General features: G+C 44.1%; 1 protein-coding gene across 4 annotated transcripts in view; it reads right to left on the bottom strand.

Annotated features, from left to right (window-relative positions):
• Nucleotides 1-379: 379 nt before the first annotated feature.
• SSBP3 (single stranded DNA binding protein 3) overlaps nucleotides 380-20,203 on the bottom strand; it is a 140,880-nt gene continuing 121,056 nt past the window's right edge. For 2 of the 4 annotated variants that reach the window (XM_054037271.1, XM_054037274.1), the window contains 11 exons: nucleotides 16,940-17,006; nucleotides 16,764-16,840; nucleotides 11,707-11,795; nucleotides 11,517-11,565; nucleotides 10,669-10,704; nucleotides 10,017-10,071; nucleotides 8,308-8,378; nucleotides 4,891-4,969; nucleotides 3,784-3,812; nucleotides 3,344-3,445; nucleotides 380-2,202 (listed from right to left, as the gene is read on the bottom strand). In XM_054037271.1, coding sequence (XP_053893246.1) covers nucleotides 2,173-2,202; nucleotides 3,344-3,445; nucleotides 3,784-3,812; nucleotides 4,891-4,969; nucleotides 8,308-8,378; nucleotides 10,017-10,071; nucleotides 10,669-10,704; nucleotides 11,517-11,565; nucleotides 11,707-11,795; nucleotides 16,764-16,840; nucleotides 16,940-17,006 — 684 coding nt within the window. In that variant the 3' untranslated portion in view covers nucleotides 380-2,172. The remainder of the gene's footprint in view (nucleotides 2,203-3,343; nucleotides 3,446-3,783; nucleotides 3,813-4,890; nucleotides 4,970-8,307; nucleotides 8,379-10,016; nucleotides 10,072-10,668; nucleotides 10,705-11,516; nucleotides 11,566-11,706; nucleotides 11,796-16,763; nucleotides 16,841-16,939; nucleotides 17,007-20,203) is intronic. The other 2 variants (XM_054037273.1, XM_054037275.1) reach the window with 1 other exon arrangement.

The raw sequence follows: 20,203 nt of genomic DNA, 5'->3' as shown, positions 1-20,203 counted from the left end.
TCCAAGGAGGTGGTGTAGCCCAGAACCCAGTGCTATGGGCACACCTCTACACGAGGGCCTAATGGGGCGGGGCACAGAACTGCTTTCCTCAGTCTTCCGTGGCTCCACCAGCCCCTTAGCGGCATCTCTACAACTGCCAAAGCAGTGTATAAAAACTGGGGCTAGGCCCTGCCACCCCTTCTTAACCTTACCGCTTTGTCTGGAACCGAATGTCTCAATACAAGTTCCTTGTGGCGGAGGGGTTAAAACGGCCAATCCCCAATGGATACACTCGTCCTCCCCGCAAAACTGCACAGAAGCGTTCGAGTCATTAGAAGCAAAACAAAGTGCCCCAGCTTTCTCATGGCAAATCCCAGTAACAAACAGCAGAGACCTGAACTCAAATGTTTATGTTTATATTTATTACAGCATGGAGGGGGAAAAAAGAACCGTTTCATTCAAAAACCATCCCATACCAATGAAGACAATAATTTAGCTATCCATTTTAAAATACATTAAAACCGGTCTGTCATTTCTCACTTCAAAAAACAAAACAAAACAAAAAACAAAACAAAAAAAAACGACCCATTCTGGAGACCACGGATGTTTCAGCAATATAACAAATCTTCATTTGATTTTTTTTATTTTTAAATATTAACCTGACTGTAACTATGAGACTGACACCCTTTTCCCACCCCCATCCCCACCCTCAACCCCACCCCCACCAACTTTCTACAGGTAAAGCACAATTAAAATGCCTAGGAAAAAGAAGGCAAACATTTAAAAAAATTCATATTACACACTAAAAAAAGTTTGTCATCTCATGTCTTGCAGTCAGAATAATAAAAACCAGCCAATGTTCCCAAAAAACATCTCAATGAAGGGGTGCGGAAAAAAAGACATCCCTTTAATAAAACATTTTCAACAAATATCATACACAAACTACAATGTATAATAATTACTTTTTTTCCCTCTCTTATTTTAGAACCAGACTACAAGGTAAGAAAAAACACTGAAACAAGATACAATGTTCTCAATAATCGGCACAAAGGGAAATCCAGGGAGATAATATTTTACATAATATGATATACATGGATCAGAAGTGGAGATTTATAAAACAAAGACCAACTACAGGGTAGTGTAATGTACATAGATTCCCAGACTCTGGCGAGTGTCACTTTAACATGGTTGGTTTGTTACTTTTCTGTAGTCACCTCTACCACAAGAAGAAAAGGTAATTTTTTCATTTTTGTTTTTATTTTTATTTTTTGTTACAGAGTGAGCCTACAGAATAGCAAGTATACATTTGAACAATTACTTGAAAATATCTCCATCCAGTTCCAAAACACATACAGCGAAACCCTGATAAGATCACATCTTTTTAAAAAAAAAAAATACAAAACCAAAAATCAACAAAGATGTTAGCTTGAGATCACAGTTACAAAATCCCAGGTCAGATTAACCCTTTCTTTCTCTCTTTTTGGTGGGGGGGGAAAAATAGCTCAAGGATTCTTGCATGGGGAAGTACTGAACTCTCCTTGTATTCTGAGAGGGGGAAAAAAAGGCTAATACAGTGCATGCCACGGTCACAGATAATAAGATCACAATTAATTCTTGAGGATGTGATCCTATGAGGGGCCAACTGCATTAACAACTTTCTATGAGGTGGAGGAGTCTCTTCTGGAGGAGGAGGTGGAGGAGGAGTTGTGCTGCAAACAAGAAAAACAAAACAGGCCTTCCAAACAAAAACCACCAATTGTAAACTGTCCAGTTTATTTTAAAAAAATAGGACTACAACAGGGACAACATGAGATTTCATATCTAGACTAGTTTCCTGGTGTTGCACAGCACAAACATACAACAGGTTTAAAAGAACAAAGCAAAGAGGTTGGAGTTGGGTACTGGAGGCTTCCATTTGTTTCCAAAAAAAAAAAGAAAAAAAAGTGTCATGTACATATATAAATCCTTCCGCACAAGAAGGATCTTGTCACGTCTTGAAATATTTTAAGTTTTGTCCTTCATGTTTTATGGAATAAAAAGTTCAGCCTTTTTATTGCATGAAACTAAAACTGGGGTTTGGCCCCCTCGCGTCTCTCTGCCAATACACCTAGCTTCTTCTTGCATAATTTCTTTTAGATCCTCCAAATGGCAGCTGACTCTCTTTATCCTGGAGAGGAGGAAGGGGGAGGGAAATCACACACTCATCGTCATGCTGGGGGAATACTGAAAGAGAGACAAACACAGAATGAGTACTGGGCAAACAGGACTGAAATACTAAATGCGGCCAAGGCCAGGGAAGAGGGGATATGAAAGTAAGACTCGGGCTTATGAAAACTATAAAGCAACATAATTGGATATAATAAATCAGAAAGATAGAATATGCTAGAGACTCTTAATTTATCAGCACATAATCCGCTGCATAATGGTCTTTCCAGGGAGAAAATAAGCAAAACAGTATGGGGTAGGAAGCAATTTAAATGCATGCATGTATATAATGCTAAATATGGTGAGAAAAAAAGGGGGAGCCTCTTTCATCTGTAGAGCTTGAATCCAACGTGAAAATATACTCTGCAGATCTCAAAGATGAGTGCACGTTTCTTCGCAGCTGAAAACAAGCCTGGTTAGCTGGGTCTGCTCAGGGGCAGCTCGGAAACAGCAGGGGGTGTTGCAAGCCTGAGCAAAACTGCTCCCAAGCATCAATAGGAGGTCCCAAGATTAGACCTGCAGCTTCCCTGCTGTTCTAACCGGCAGCACAGCTGTATAAGGAGGTTTTCGCAGAGTGAAGATGTTTGTCTCTAGCTCACCATGGTAGCTCACTTTCACAAGGGGGCCAGCAAGGTTTATTTACACCTTTATTAAAAATCCTACCAATTGGATGCAGAGCTGCGTTACACAACCACGTGACCCTACTGCTCTCACATTTTTTCTCCCCCCCTCAGCCTCATTTGTTACATGCTGTTGCCATCTTGGCTAGCCTGTATGCTTTTTGGTTCAATACCTTGGTCAGAAATAGATCTCAAAACACAGTGCAAATTGCAGGTAAGAGTGATCATCGCTACTTTTTGGTTTTCACTTGGATAGGGAGCTCCCAAAGCACAGAGCTTAAGTAACATTCCCAGGGTCAAACAGAAAGGCAGTGACAGAATCAGGATTAGGAACCAGGGCTTCTCAACTCCCAGCCCCTGTGCTGAGTCCCCTGGACCACAGCTAGATCTGTATTAAATGACAACATGCTCTCTCTACCATCATCAGAGATCACCCCCGTCCCTCCAGACCCCGGGCTCCACCAGGAAGCAGAGACATAAATAAATTTGGGGACACCAAAAGAGAGGGGGCTTAGAGATTGGGTGTCTGAGCAACTCACATTGTCATTTTGGAAGGAATGGAGGAAGTTACCTCCCAGTTCACCATCATCTCTTGGAGTGCCCGGGGGGTTGCTAATGCCACTTATGTTGTTTGGAGAATTCTAAGGAGACAAACGAAGGAGAAGGTGAGTATGCCTCAAAAACATCACTGAGCACAGACTAGCAAAATCCCTCGCTAACGACTATGAGCGGCCGATGGGAGAGCAGGAGAGAACGGCCGCGTTTTATACAACCTTCCGTTAGTGCCGAAGCAAACGTCTCATGGGAAAGGGCTACAGGATGGGAGAAAGCCCCTTGTGTCCCTCTATTGCTCCCCCTACATTGGAGCCTCTCCAACCACACCCCCAATTTTCTCACTGCTGATGCTTCATGAGGGAGGGAAGGACTACCGTTGAAAGGAAAATGATTCACCTTTACGGTCACCACAGCGCACACTTACTTTTGGAAGTCCATCTATGTCGCCTGACCCTATCAAAAGAGGGGAAGAAAGGGAACTTTTATTTGCAAGTTAGTTACATTCCTTGCTCACAGTTGAGGTAGTTCTCCTGCTTGGCTAGCCCATTCAGTGCAGGAGCACGCTGATGCTTAGAATGCCATCCAGAAACAGGAGGCTGTTGCTACATGCAGCTACTCCAGGGCATTGCTAGCAGCAGGCAATACAGGTCGCAGCTGTGCTAATCCCACACCTCTTAACATTTGCCTCTGGTAAAAAGGAACAGTGGGGGGCCTCAGCTGCCTTTCCTTTGTATGCTGAACTCCAGGGAGTTGAGGACAGCTCACCTGACTGCACAGCGCTGGGCACGCTTACTGCATGGCACTGTAATAATGGCAGGGTAGTTGCAGGGGCCTTGGCTCTCCCTGTGGTACTCGGACATTGATCAAGCTAGAGCATAGCTCCTATAGCAGGACAATGTAGGAGACTGACTCGAGAGGTTAATGGGCCTTTCTACTGCTTTCAATTAAACACCAACACTGGTTTTGAGTTTAAGCTCCTCTTCTGACTGAATCTATCAATGCTGCTCCAGTGAGCCTGTGCCTAGTCTACATGCTACAACAGAAGAGTATCCAGCCAGGTGGGCGGACAGGCGGCCTGGCAGGTAGGTCATGCCAAAAGAGGGCTGTGTGGGGCCAGAGGAAATAGGGTGATTCTCAGACCTCTGAAAGCTCACAGTGCACACGTGCCTCCAAAAATCACTGACTGGTTTGTCAGGAGCAAGACAGGAAAAGCCACCAGACAATAACATCGCCCTTACAAAGCAACAGAGGGTCCTGTGGCACCTTTAAGACTAACAGAAGTATTGGGAGCATAAGCTTTCGTGGGTAAGAACCTCACTTCTTCTGAAGAAAGCTTATGCTCCCAATACTTCTGTTAGTCTGAAAGGTGCCACAGGACCCTCTGTTGCTTTTTACAGATTCAGACTAACATGGCTACCCCTCTGATATTATCTCCCTTACAGAGATTTAAATCCTGAATGGCAGATCAGCATTAACAGCTTGTTAAGGGTCCGGTCTAGTGCGCTTCCCGCTCAGCCGGCCTTGAGCTTACCTAACGATCCATTCATGTGATGTGGTTCCATACCTCCCATGCCTCCCATTGGGCCGTCAGAACCGGGCCCCATTGGGAACTGAGAAAAAAAACAGCAGAAAGTGTAACCCCAAAATCAGAGACCTGTACTCCTATCAGCATCAAGCAGACCAGCCCATCCACTGGTAAGGATGGCCTCAAAACAGCACAGAATGTTCTACGATCCAAGTTTTGTCCAGATACGGAAAGGTGACCTGGCTCCCTTTGGGTTGGGAAGCAATATCCCTTGAAAACTTAACTGCCTCAGGAAAGTTACAGCAAACCTTTTGTTCGGTCACTAAGGCTGCATCTACACTACAGAGCCCACGTCAGCACAGCTATGCCTACACAGAGTATGTGGAGAGAAGGCGTTTTTCCAACAGGATAGGAACACCATGTCCACAGATGAAGCACTCTTCTGTCGGCACCACTGAATCTACCTGGGGGTTTTGTTGGCATAGCTACATCATTGGGGGGTGCAGGCTGTAATACTTTGGTCCAGAACTGTCTTCGACTCAATTACTCCTGACTCTATAGCTACACAGAATAGCAGGGCTCTGGTTTCACCCTCTGCAACCTCCGTTATGAACAGTGTTTACAGAGGAACTAATTCCCTCCTTTAGTTCTATCGACATGCGCAGCGTACAGGGCCCCCCACTGCCCTGGCAATAACTCATTGTGGCAGGCTGATGGGGCTGAATCACAGGGCTATCAAGTCAGCCAAGACACCCAGCGAGGGGAGCGGGTAACATGACGGGTGTCAGGCACATTGGGGAGGACTTCCGTTCTCCCAGCTGGTTTAATACTCCAAGGTGCTATGCAGGGAGCAAGGGTTCAAACTCCCTCTTACAGAAACACAGTCACAAAAACACACGGCAGTGAGACCTGTGCTCAGACACGTGCGTGAGGTCACCTTTTGGCCCCTCCTGCCCCAGCATCAGCAGACACTCTGCCCCAGTAAGAACGGCATGGAGGGTGGGGACATGCACGCATGTGTGGGGTGACCCCCAGCTGCCTTGTTAGCAGCACTCCGTGCTCTCTCAGCTGACAGACACACGCAATGGTTCTGCAGCTACTTTGCCCAAATCGTTACACTTCCTTGAAACCAGGAAGTGATGTCTAAAGGGCACATTCTCCCCACCAGCATATCCCCAAGTGAACCAGCCACTATAACCCAACGCGGGTGTCAACATGCTGCGCCCTACAAAGATTGGCTCCCTCCCTTTCGCTCGTGACATCCTTCTCTGGCCACGAGGGGGTGTTCCAAGATCATGCCATGGCAAAACCACCTCCAGTCTGAAGAGTGCACAACCTGATCTACCATTGCAAATCCAGGCCAAAGATCTCCTGCCCCACCCATCCAGCAGCACATTTCAACGGCCGGCTGAGGGAGCCAGCCATATTTCCTTACACCACCTCCCATCTTCCCCCAGTGCTGCTCCAACCACGTTCCCAGGGATCAGTGAGGCTTCAACATGATCGCCTAGATCCACCCGAACCCCCTGTGCTGTGACCATCATCCATCTGTCTGCAGGGGGAACGGATGGGCCTCCCTTTGGGGCCTACCCATGCAGCTCCTCAAATCAGCCAATAGTGTTTGCTCTTGCGCAGTCTGAAGCCCAGGCGTCAAGTGCCTTGCGTCTGCCAGGCCCCTGACCCACGAGAACAGGAGAGGGAATCTAACCATGCTCTGCCATTTTCCTGGTGAATAAAACCATCGAAGCTAGCTAGCAGCCTGTGCACCCCATACCGAGCTGAAGAGCACTCCAGGATTCAGGCAAACCGGCAGCTTCTGCTCAGACAAGGCCTACAGACCTAGAGTACCAGGCCTGCTAAGGGGCTGGATGGAGGCGCACTCTCCTCACTGCTGAGCAGCTCCTCCAAGCCAATGCCGTCAGCTCCTCCCTTACCGAGCACGGAACCAAAACAGACTTCAGGTGGAACCGTCACGCTCTGACGCACACACCCCCACCTTCTGGCATGACCATTTCTTTTTCTAAGTGGATGGGTGTGATGTCTTCCCACCCCCACATCATTCCTCCTCAGCACACAGACAGGAGTGATGGACCCTCACAGCTGATCCAGCCAACACAGCCACTTATGGGTGCCACGCTCCCAGGCTCCACACTGAACAGAGGCAGGCAGATTCAATAATGCGTCAGCTCCTTGGAGCTGGGCCCACCCTCGTTGAGAGACTGCAGAGCACTGAGCGGGCACTACTGTAAAGAAGCGGGGGGTAGATTTTCGATCATCACCACCGCCCTCATTTTGTTTCCCTGTCCCTAGATCTGCAAAGATCACATTACTGGAAATGGCCAAGGGAGTTCCCACTCGAGTCACTTTACCTATGTAAGATGAAGATAAAACCAGCAAACATCTATATAAACAGATACGCAGCCAACGTGGGCACAACTGCCCCCCTCACCACCCCCCCCATCAAAAATGGGTTTGACATCTTACTGTTTTACGTGCCAAGCTGCAGCAGTTATAACGCCCTTTAAGGTACATCTACGCAGCGTAAAAACACCCACGGCTGGCCCAGGTCAGCTGTCTCAGGATCACAGGGCTGTAAAATTGCTGTGTAGATGTTCAGGCCTGGGCTGAAGCCTGAGCTCTCGGACCCTGTAAAGGGGATCCCAGAGCCCAAACACAACCGTTTTTAGCCCCGCAGCCCAAGCCCAAGCCCTGGGAGCCCAAGTCAGCTGACCCCGGCCCCGGCCCAGCCACGGTTGTGCCACAGGTCTTTTATTCCAGGATAGACATACTCCAAAAAAAGTCAATCTGGTCTGATCTTTTTCACCTGCAACACCCATCAATGTCACAATGAAGATGGTCCTCTTCCCCCCGCTCCCCACCTTATCCAGTTCATTGATTTGGGCTGAGATTATCAGAGAAGCCCAAAACCCACTGAAATTCAATTCATCCTTTGAAAATCCCTAGCTTTGGGTCTAGTCAGTTTCGCTGTTCTCCCCTGAAGAGTCAGCTTCCCCTGTGGTGCAGGCTTTTGTTATTATATATTCACCCTCCCAGGAGGGAGGGAGAAAAAAAATCTCACACGTGATCACAAAAAAACCCACCCACGCTGGCGGGGGAATCTCAGAAACAGGCAGTGCTTGGAACCAATAGTTTATAAGTTGACTGTATCCCTTTAAATGTGACTGCTAACTGGATGCGTTGCTGACATGATCTTGACCAGAGCAGCATGAACGGCACCATTTTAATAAGCATTAAAAAATTAACAAAGTTGCTGAAGAGTTAATCGCTTTTTGATGGTTTGTTTTATTTCTATTTTGTAACCAATGGCTGAAATCAATTAAACTGCTCTACCCTCAACTGATGAAGTTAATTATGATTTGTTATGGTATCTGATATGTAAATTATTAGAAAGCAGAGACTTACATTCGATCGACTGCCTCCAGGCGGTACTGGATTAATCATTGTGTAGATGTTGTCACTTGAATTGGTTGAATCTGTAGAACAGTGAAGCCCAGTAAGTCAGAGTGATTAATTCATTTCTTAATTAAAACAAACTCATGCCACTTGAACTCATTCTTTTGTATTTTATCACCTAAAATTCCCTTTAAGTACCACCATTTTCTGGCTAATTTGTATTTAATGAAGATTCACAAAGTTTTTAATCACAGAAATTCAACTGTGAAAATAATTCAACTACTGAGAATCACAGGGCCTGCTCATCAGAAGAGGCGTAGAACGATAATTTGCTTCGATGTATCACTTAACACCTCAAAATTACCCAAACATCCTCCAACATTATTACAATACTGGTATTAAAAACAAATCACTAAACCCGTATGGAAAAGGAACCTGTCTCTTTATAATGCACATGGTAACAGACAAACCATTTTAATCACGTCACAATATATAAATGTACAAATGACAAGTGTGCTGCCACAACAGAATACTGGGACAGTGACTAGCAGCACCCATTAACATATGGATTGTTTTATTATGACCTAGTCTGAAATGTAGGTCAGAGTTCTCATAAAAATGCAGAAGCAGAAAGACAGTCGTAATATTACATTTTAGCTCCACCCCTGCAGCTGTGAAACACCACAGTTACAGAGCAAGGCTACTTCCCTTGAGCCCACCCACCCGCCATCCCCTCCTATTGATCACTACAACAATTACAAAATCAGCCTTGCAAAACTGCCAGAGAAATTTACCAGCCCAGAGGCAGAATCTACATGCCCACCTTTATGTGGGGAAGGAGGTGAAAATCATTGTGGGAGATTTTACTGACCCATCCAAAAAGAATTTGAAATTTTGGGGCGAGGGAATTAGCCTACCGTGGCAAGCAGAATTTTGCAAAGCGGTTTTCAAAAGCCCCTGCAAGTCCTCATAAATCTGACCACCACAATGGCAGCCTCCACAGCCTGACTTGGTCTTTTTAAAGGAGGAGGCATCAGAGTTAAAAATTGGGCGAGGGGAGAGGGGGGAAAAAGGGCAGCACAGGAAACCTTTCCAGTAAAGGGATTGGATTTTTTTTTTGTAGCTAATACAATTTTAAACCTTGACTGGATTATTATTATTTTTTTTTTTTTAAAAGAGCAAGCAGTGGCTGATTAGTCAGCCCCTAAACAGTACAAAATGACTCCCTTGCTTTTTGTTTGCTAACCAGCATGAAAGGAATAACAAATAAATATATTCAATTTTTTATAAGGACATTTTGTCAGAGAACAAGCAGTGTTTTGCACATTTCTAGTTTACATGCCTCACAAGGCTGGTTCACTTTAGTAACACGGGGATTAAACGGGAAGTGACTACTGCTTCTCAGGGAAACAAATCTGGACACGGAGAAAGGCTGGCTCCTTTCCTCTTCCCCACTTCATATGTACTCACACGTGCTCTCAGAGTTCCCCCACCCCCCCAATTTTCACCCTCTTGAAACTCAAACCTAGGAGGAGAAGTGAATACAAAGCCCCATCCTAACAAACACCAAAATCTTCTCTCACTACTACTGCATACGACCAGGAATCCAATGGAGCAGCAGTTGAGTGTGAACTGAGGAGTTAGGGGGCTATCATTCAAAAAAACACCCAGCAAATCTGGGTTTTTTAGTGCTGAATTCGTCGGCTGTTGAATTTTACCTGCAGGACTAGGCATGATCGGTGTTCCTGGAGGACCTCCACCACCAGGGGGCCCCTGTAGACAAGATTAAACACACATCAGAAACCACTGTGATAACATATACTGCACTAGGTCAGCAAGATCCTGCTGCTGTCAGCAACAATGTCTCACCTTGGTATTCAGCCAAGCATTAATCTCCTGCTAAAACCTTTGATGCACTCTCGTAGCCAAAGTACAATGCTTTGTTTAAGCCTCGAGCAAAATCAGATTTTTTTTTTTTTTTTTTTTTTTTTTTTTAAAGTATTTGAGAGGTGTATGTGGGAGAGAGCGGAAATCATTTGCAGTGTCCACGGGACCCTGTTCTAAAACATTTTTTACATTTACACACGAGGGAGGCTGTTCTGGGTACCCAGAAGACACGCAGATTTCTAGAAACAAACATTCTTACATTTTAGAATTTCTGCCTCTGCCCAGACTTTTGTACCAACTCAGGATAGAGGGACATGGCTACACTACATACATCTAACTCACACCGAGAATCTATTTAAAAGTCCAAATAAGTTATATCTACATACACACGTGTGTGTACAAAGAGTCAATTATCTGTAATGTATATACTTGAAATCTGACTATACATCTGGCTAGAAAGAAGAACCCAGCACAGCAACTTACCACGTATGTACCAGGCGATGAAGAGGAATATGGAATCTATAAACAGATCATAGGAGATAGTTACCTATCTGAAATGCAGCATTTCATCAATAATATCCCGATTTACATATTTAACTCTGGTGCCCACATTCCGCTTTGTCAAACGGAAGCGGAAATTAGGTTGAATTACAGTAGTGGCCACTGACGTGTTATAAATGCCCACAATGCACTGAATATGCTGGCACACAATATTTCACTTACCCCCAAACCCTACTATTGGCAGGATACAAAAAGGCAAGAAAAATTAATGGTTCAAGAGCAAGGTTGTGGGTGTTCTGCACTACATCAGCCATCTGTGGTCACCGAATGACCAGGTGGCTGCTGAAAGATCCTATCTCCATCCTTCCCCCTACATTTTTTTTTGGGTGCACAGAGTGCTGCAAAGTATCATATCTTTACCCTGAATTACAAAGAAAATGGACAGAAAACTGGCTAAGGAACAGATCAGAACAAAAACATAACCTTAATTTTTAGATACACCAATGCAGTAACCAAATTAACGGAATGCTGTGCAACATAAAAATCTTCTCTAGTTAGCTGGATGCTTGCACACCTGCGCTGGGAAGCACTCTATGGTATGGAGGATGGTGAATGTTTGCCCGGGAGTTTGCCCACATTTAAATGGGTATAACACTACCCTCCTGTCCTGATACTCAGGCACATTCATGTAATATCTGTAGACTGGCTGTCTCTAAAGACGAGGGTTTAGTCGGAAGTTGTAACAAAAGACACAAGAAGGCAGTCACACTTGAAGAGATGCTCATGTACAAATTTTTGCTCTAGTCTAATACTGATAAAAAAAGACTTACTGAATTAGCACTGCTGGGATTAGGCCATGGTCTACCAGCTCCTGGGCCCCTAGAGTTCAAATGAAAAAGAAAAGCTTTTTATACATGGCACATTGGGATACAGCACAACAGCAATGTAAAACTGGGATTCCAAAGTCATTTCAAAGCAAAGGTCAAAGCCGCTGTCAAAGCATCATGGGTTTTGCCTTACATGTTAATTCCAGGCATGCCGGGGCCTAAAGAGTTGGGTGGAGGTCTCATTCCGCCGCCATAGTTCTGCAATGATAACCAAGGATCAGTCTACCATAACGAGAAGGGAAACCGGAGAAGAAAAGAGAAGGGAAAAAAACAAACAAACAAAAACAAGAGGGTTAGTTTGTGAAAATGAACTTTAATAAAAAATTAGATGATGATGAACATACAAGCAATTAAAAACTTTAAAATAAACAGGACTGTGGTATCTTTCCATTGGACTCTCCGCAAGACCTCATGGGCTGTTAAAAGATTTATACAGAAACCAGACAGATTTTGCATTATGGCTTCCCTATTGCAGACCAGAGCACAGCACTGGGTTATCCTAGGCCTGGACCTGGCCTCTGGGAGTGGCCCACCTCAGAGGAAAGAGAATGTCCCGGCCAACTGTGCAATACAATTATTATGGAGGGAGGGAAATTCCCTCCCAACTCCAGCAGGCAAATCAGTTTCTGGCTTGTGGTCTCTTTTGTTTAGGGGTGGAAGGACAGAGAAAAAGAAAGTAGCTGCTTGAAAGATTATTGCTACAGTGTAATGAGCAAGCAATGGGATGCATGGAAGAGATGCAAACAGCATGAACGTTTGCAGTAGCCTTCTAAAGACGGGAAAGGAACCTGTCCTCCTAGGGTTACATCTCCAGTTTAAAGACAACAAAAAAAGATTGGTCTTAAAGTCACTACAGAACAATGTGCATTTCAGACATGTGCACACAGGCACACACAAACATATGTACAGAGAGATTCATGGCCCACAGTGTTGCAAGGGAAGGGACTTCGATTTTGCTACAGAACTATTCAGATTGACCTCTTCATAGTCAAATCTGATGCTGCGTCAGCACTTAAAACCCAAACACATGTACACGGGGTGGGGTGGAAAGTGACATGCAACACAGAAATGCTGTAAACACGTCAGGCATTACACAAAACTCCCCAACTCAGGCACCTGCTCTCCCTTCTTATGTCACCCCCTGGCTTTGCCTATTGCAGGAGTCTCCGATCAGTGTACCTGATCTAATAAGAACATATCTACTGTAATGCCAAGCCCGAGGATGCTGCTGTGGCTCCAGAAGTCCTCATGCTGAATTTCTCTGCCTCTCTCCAAGTCAGTTGCCCATCACCAACGTAACTGGGCACACCTTTCGCAGTGTACTCAGCCTTGCTAAATTCTTCTTGTCCACTCATTCAAGGTAAAATCGCATTAGTTTCTTCTGTGCCTGGACCAATTTATTTCCTCAGCAGTTTTGCAAGGCTGGTTTATGTAGGAAGCCACCACTCCCACACACGGAGCTAAGCACCCAACCCAGCAAACCATGACTGTAAAAAGGGATAAAGAGAAGGATATTGACAGCCAGCGACGGGGGGGAAATAGTGCAGTCGCTTGATGAAGCGCCTGATCAAAAGGGTTCTCCCTCGGACTTGCTTTGTGCTCCCTGTATTTGCAAATATGGCAGCGCAAGTAGCTTAAACCAACCATTTCAAAAAGTGTGTGTGCGTGCGTGTGTGCGTGTGCGCGCGTGTCCCCATTCAAGGAGAGGAACAAAACCTGTGTGGCTCCCAAGAGAAGGAAGGCTCTCCCGTTTCACAGACACACTGACTCCCATTTTCCCCCTGCAAACTTTTACTCACTCGACAGGTTCCCCCATCTCCTTGAGCGCCCCTAGAAAACTCCCCCCCACACACACACACTTTAACTTGACTATGCGTATTTCTGAGGCCCTGTATCCGGACAGCTATCCCTCTGGGACTGGAATGGGACAATTTCTATTTGTTCTCAAAGACCTCCTAAGATACACTTACGCCGCACATGCCTTTTGGCAGCACAAACATGGCTAGTTCCCCTAGCATGGGTATAACGGCAATGGAGACCATAAGATGCTGCTTAGGCCAATAGAGTAAAACACACTCCTGAACCCTTTGGGTACGTAATCTACTCCCCAAGCCACGTGTCCCACTGCTGAAGTCTTTCCCCAAAGCAGGGAAAAGACCCAAAGGCTCTGGCAGCTCTCCGCTGCAGGTGCCTTTCCCTGTCAGTGAAAGACTAGCAGGGGGACAAAGGGAGAAGGCTCTGGCAGCTTCCTGCTGCCAGAGGCTTTCACCAACACTTATAGCTACGCATGGCCATGTGGACACAGCCTGCCTTTCGCAGTGGCATGTAGCAAGAGGTATGCAGGGTAGATGGAGTCAGCTGTTAAGAGGCTCTCTTCTCGCTGCAAATGAGGGGAGATAAATGGTGTCTCCAGCAAACTCTTTGTTCATCCCTAGGATTGGAGCTGTACCTAGTACTTGGCAGTGTAGTACTCCACCAATATTTTTGATTTGCCCCAAGACATATCCAATTAATTTTGGGTTGGCTTATTTGGGAAATCTGGTTTAAAAATCACAAGACTGAGCATTTTGGGGTTTGGTTTTTTCAGTTCCCCTGCCATCATACCTTTATTTGTAACTCAAAGCGCAAAACTAGGTCAACAGAATGGTGTTGTAGGAGTACAAATATTTCATTATGGTCCCAATTCAGCGAAGCATTTAAGCATCTCCTTAACTTTAAGCATGTGCTGAAGTCCCATTGAACGCTTTGGATTTAAGCCCATGTTGACGTGCTTTGCTGAATTAGGGTCCATTACCTTATCTACATGCGTACTTTGAGGAGGATGAAAAGGGTTACCCGAAGAAATCACTAGCAAATCTTAATTGATCAAATCTCAGTTTCTAAGCTGAACTACATAAAACCCCATGTTAAAACTTAGTACTTCTAATTGGAGCTGAAAGAAACAGACAAACAGGCCAAAGCATTTTAAAGGTGTTAGAAAAAGGGGAAAAGGTGCCCTTGTGCTGAGAAGCTGAGTGTCAACCTTCAGCAAAATGTGAATTAAAATGGGGAAGTTACAAACCCTTGGAAGACCATATTTAATAGAAGCACTGACGCATCTAACCTCAGCAGCACCAACAAATGCCTTTATACTGTTCACAGAATTAACGCTACGATCAAAAAAAGGAGATAGGAAGTCAGAGTTTAAACCATGATGCTAGATTGTAAAAGATGACTGGTTTTCAGTTCATGTCAGGTGGCTGGTACATGACTGCAGGTTACCATTGGTTGGATAAAAATGTATTTTATACGAATGTTTATTTTAGAAGGTCTTGAAAAAACCCTTTGGGAAGGTAGTGGGTGGGTAGTGTACAAACAATGATTTATTACACACAACAAAAATGGTGACGTTCAATATTTTTGATTATTTCTTGTATGCACTACAGCTTCAGAGCACCTGCTTCTTTAGCATTTTGGGAAGACTCAAAAACATGCCAACTGGTTGATGCGCGTCCCATTTTCACAGGCTTGCACTTGTTTAAAGGAAAATTAAACAAGGCGCTCTCTCTAACGTCTAATAGTCCCAGCATAAGAGAGAAAGCCCTAAAACTCCCCAACTTTCAATATCACCTGTGACCGACAAAAACCTACACGGTGCTCGATTAAAACGCAACCACTTTCAAGTTTTACGGCAATCACCTTGGATTGTCCAAACTGCACAGAGCATCCGGAACTTTCATGGCACTTTTTGCTTGGCTGATGCAAGCGCAACAGATGCAGGCTTTTGTAATCATACATGTGGGACTATTAAGAGCTTTGTTGTACCAGTTCCTGACAGTGCCAGACCATTAAAATGTATAACAAAGCAATTGGAATCTAAGCTCGCCCGCAAAGAATGCTTGGGATTTTTTCCCCGAGGTGTGGGGAATCTAGTGGAGTTTCACATCATGCCCAAGGAGATGGATATACATTTTTATTCAATCAACTTTTCTCCCTTCTTGTCAGTATTCAACAGTTTTGCATACGTTAAATCATTTCTTAACTCTCTTCACACAAGACCTCTTTAGCCCAAGAGCCTCCTGGAAAAACTGTGCAACACACATTCATTTACTGCAGGGTTAAACAGCACTGAAGACAACACAGGAAACAAGTAGTCAGGGAGGATAAACCTACATCTGAGATATGGTAGTATATTGTTTCAAGTCTATCACAACGAACAAACAGGAGTGAGTCAACATAGTAGCATGCAAATTCACTTGTTAAAATGAATCAACACAAAGACCGAATATATTAACCCAGATCTACTTCATTTAAAATGTATTCATAATTGGACTGGTTCCCCCACTCCCTGGGACGTATGCAACCAAACAGGGATTTGGCATCATTCAAGAACTACAGAAGATTTTGTTGTTCATCGAGCTACTACTCATGCTAGTGAAAATTCAGAGGAGAATGCTACTCTGCTAACTTTAAAAAAAAAATCTGAGCATTCTTGAGTAACGCCAATGTTTAGCTCTTACTATAAAGGAATCTAACAAGTTGGCTGAAATGCCTGGACAAGAGCTTCTGAAATACACTTGGAAAAAAGTTACAGGGGAAAAAAAAGATGTCAAAATCTTTCCGAAGCTCATGAGAAGATCACTCAGCATATCCCACTTTGGGGAGAAAAAAATCCCTAAAACTCATCAGCAAATTTTCCCCTCATCGAAAATCCCCAACCTGAAGTTTAAGGTAAAATTGAGAGAGGGGAAAGAGGCAAGCATCAGATTTACCCAGGAAACAAAGAATGGCTTAAACGCCAGAAAAGTGAAATTGTCTATAGAATAGGATAGGGAAGCGTTATGTCCCCGTGATAAATAACTTACTTTTTTATGTGGGCACTCCCTTTCTTAAGTGTTATCAAGGCAAGCTGGATAATGCATTCACCATCACTACATGGTCACAGCTAAACAGCACTGCCTCCGACTAATGAGCAAAAGGGGCTTCTGCGATATCCCTAATGAGGATGCTGAGCTCTGTCGGAACACCGGCTTTCCAGCGGCAACGCACTAATGTAAAATGCATTAGTGCTAATGGGGAGTAGGTGGGAAGAACGCCCAGCTCTTGAAACCCCTAGAGATTGTTTGGATGATGTTTTGCTTATAAACTTTATGAAGTCGTAAGATGTTATTTGGCACGGGACAGGAGAGAAAATGTGCTGCTTAAGTTTACCTGCGGACCAGGACCCATGGGGCCCATCCCTCGTGGAGGATTCATCCTTTGCATTGGTCCTCCCATGTTAGGGTGCCCTGTTGGGAGTAGAACCAATGAAGTCATTATAGCAGAGTAAAAGTGTTTGGCCCAAAGCCAACAGTGAGACACCTTCCAGCATCCTTGAGCATGTTTACCTTGTTGTCGTGTAGGGTCCATTGAATTGGGCAGCAGTGGCTGCGTACCGGGAACAGCCCCTGGAGGCTAGAAAAATTGGGGGAGGAAAAGGGGGAAGAAAAAAAATAAGCTTTGTATGTATGTATGTAACCAAAATATTTAGTTTAAATTCAAGGCTTTAAACACAAAGAATTCAGGTGACATGGTCTATTTTCTGGGAAACGAGGGACTTGTCACAACTTCCTCTGCTTACACACAGCTCCGACCTGTATATCTCCCATGACATGTTCTATAAATCCCTGTAATTTGCCTAACTTCGCTTTCATAACCCTCCTACTTTGTTTCACAGCCTTTTAAAAAGACCAAGCCCCAATTCTCTTCTAATCCTTCACACTACTGTCCTAATGGTCCCATTCCAAGCTTCTACTTGTAGGTAAAAAGGAGGGGACACACGGCTGTCGGGGTGAGCAAATGTCTGATCAAAGCACTTCAATGAAATGATACTGGTGCCAATGTAATTTCGAGGTATACACTTGGCAAATATGCTATGTAAATATATTAAACTTATTTATTTGCCAGTGAAGAGACATTTCATCTGCAAAGAGGATTTTAAACATTCTTACTGAATAGCTTACAAAGATGGCCTCAGGAGTATTAAAAAGGTATATTTTCTCTTATTTCCTAGTATCCCGAACACTGTATTTCTTTTTTCAAAGTCATACTCCGCTTGGACAACAAATCTATTTAAAGTTCAAAAGAGGACTTCCATGTACAGCTCAGTGCAGATAAAGGGGGAGAAAGAACACAGATACCACATGCCTTGGGGAAGCAAACTGTAAACAATTTTGAAACACGGTTGCTTTTCTTTTATTTGAATACCAACATGAAATAGATCGTGCTGTAAAAATTTAGAGACTCTCCAATAAGGAAGGATGACCGTTTAGGCAGGCCAGGCCACACATCAATGCCATGAGTAGAGGGAAGGTTTTCGTTCCAAATCTTTATAGATTTACAGCTTGGGAGACGGAAGTAGGAAAATAATAAATGAACTTTTCATATATGGTTCCCATTGCTATTAACTGGTTTCTCACCTAAACAAGAAATGAGGCAGTAATGATTATTCGGTCCTGTTGTCATGTTTTTGCGTCTCTGGATCTACCCAGTAACCTAGCTAAGCTATGTGAGTATTTCTCAATGCAGCGGGTTTTTTGTTTTTTTAAGAGTCTGATTAGTTTTATCCTCCTCGTTAACTTAAATTATCAAGTGTCTAAAAACAAAATCACAGAACTCTGAGATTCTGAAGTTGCAACGTTACAAATAATATCCCTCAATGCCTGGTCACAAACATTTCCGGTACGTCATTGCAACTGGAGACTGAAAGGAACCACGGCTCCACCTGGACACTATTAGACCAATCAAAATAGTGTTCTGCAACATGAAATGTGCACAAGACTAATCCATAGCACTTACAGATACGGACAGCACATCCTTGTGCTGTCCATAGTTCAGCAGCAAGAGCTTGGACTTCTTGCAAGCCTGATTTAAAGGGACATTATAAAACTGCACTTGACCAAAAAAAAAAAAAAAAAAAAAAAAAAAAAAAAGTGACTTTCTGTATTTCACCAGGCCTGGACAGCACAGATTGACTTGTCTGTTTTAACTTCTGCTCCTAATCAGTTTCACTTTCCTGTTCTCCGGCACTTGCCGGAAGCTAGAACTTCTAGCCAAGGAAAATGAGAACACGCCTGTGCACTCTTATGTCTGAGCCTGAGAGACAATTGTAGCGTAGTCATTCTCAACTGGTGGGACATCACCAATAGTCTAAGCAGGGGTGTCAAGCAGCTGATCTCATCCTCAGGTCTTCCCTCTTTAGGTGAAACGGATCTGCCTAGCCACTTGACTCCACTCCTCTTCCCTGAACCCACTGTGCCAGGCACCAGAGAGTATGTGATTACGGTCCTAACCAGGCTGAGGTCCTCCATTGTAAAGCACTCCAAAACAAGTTACACAGAACTGCCTAATCAGTGTCATTTTCCACGTGCAGGTTTCTCATTACAAGGCTGTGAGATTTCACCAGCACCAATGAGGAAGGGAATTCAGAGAAGGTGGAGGAGTTGCATAAAGCCGGGTGGACATACCTTCCTCAAATCCTCCCCATTCGCTCCCTAAAACCCCTGCAGAAACACACTGTCCCACTCTCAATCTTTTTTTAAAGGAGATAACAGGACAGGCTTATTTTTATTCTTAACAATTCCCCACAGCACAGGGAAAGGCTGGAGTTAAGAGTTTATACTGGTTTCAATGCATGATAAGAAGTTTCATCTTATTTAGTACTTGGTAAGATAGTCTATGTTTATCTCTACCAATCCAACACTTCGGGTAGCAAATCTGTCTCTTGTAACTGACTCAAACTGATAAGCTTGTTGCCTGTAAGATTGATTTCTCTTTCGCAAGTTTTTCTTACAATAAGACAGCTAAACATAGATACAGGGAAAAAATGGATGCCTAAATTTGTCTAACAGAAAGAATGCGTATGCACGATTTGTGAGTGAGTTCTGGTGACCGAAAGTGACAAGAGCCACTTACTACTGGCAGGGGGAAAAGTCATAGAAAAGTATTAAAAATTAAATGGAGTTTTCTAAATCATATTCATAAAACAGTGTCTTGTTTAACAGACAGCGTAATGTGCTAACAAGAGTTACAAGGTTTATTTTAAAATGTCTGCCTTTGTTAACAGTAAAGCAACATGTTATTGGAATAGAAACTAAGCAGGTAACTTTCTGAAGTACTTTGTGCTACACCTTCTGCTAAAAAGAAACTGAAGGAAAGTAATTGGTGAAATTCTTAGAATATGCTTCAACAGGATAAATTACAACTAAATGCCACAATCTTAAAACTTCTGCACATAGAATCACAGACTTTAAGGTCAGAAGGGACCGTTATTATCGTCTAGTCTGACCTCCTGCACAACGCAGGCCACAGAATCTCACCCACCCACTCCTGTATCAAACCCCAAACCTACATCTGAGCTACTGAAGTCCTCAAATCGTGGTTTAAAGACTTCAAGGCTGGAGGATTCTCTGCACAAGTGACCCGTGCCCCACGCTGCAGAGGAAGGTGAAAAAATTCCCAAGGCCTCTGCCAATCTGCCCTGGAGGAAAATTCCTTCCCGACCCCAAATATGGCAATCAGCTAAACCCTGAGCATGTGGGCAAGACTCACCAGCCAGCCACCCAGGAACGAATCTGTAGTAACTCAGATCCTACCGCATCTACCATTCCATC

The sequence above is a fragment of the Malaclemys terrapin genome, chromosome 8, assembly GCF_027887155.1.
Source record: "Malaclemys terrapin pileata isolate rMalTer1 chromosome 8, rMalTer1.hap1, whole genome shotgun sequence".
Classification (NCBI taxonomy): Eukaryota; Metazoa; Chordata; order Testudines; family Emydidae; genus Malaclemys; species Malaclemys terrapin.
This window is presented reverse-complemented; position numbering and strand designations above follow the sequence as displayed.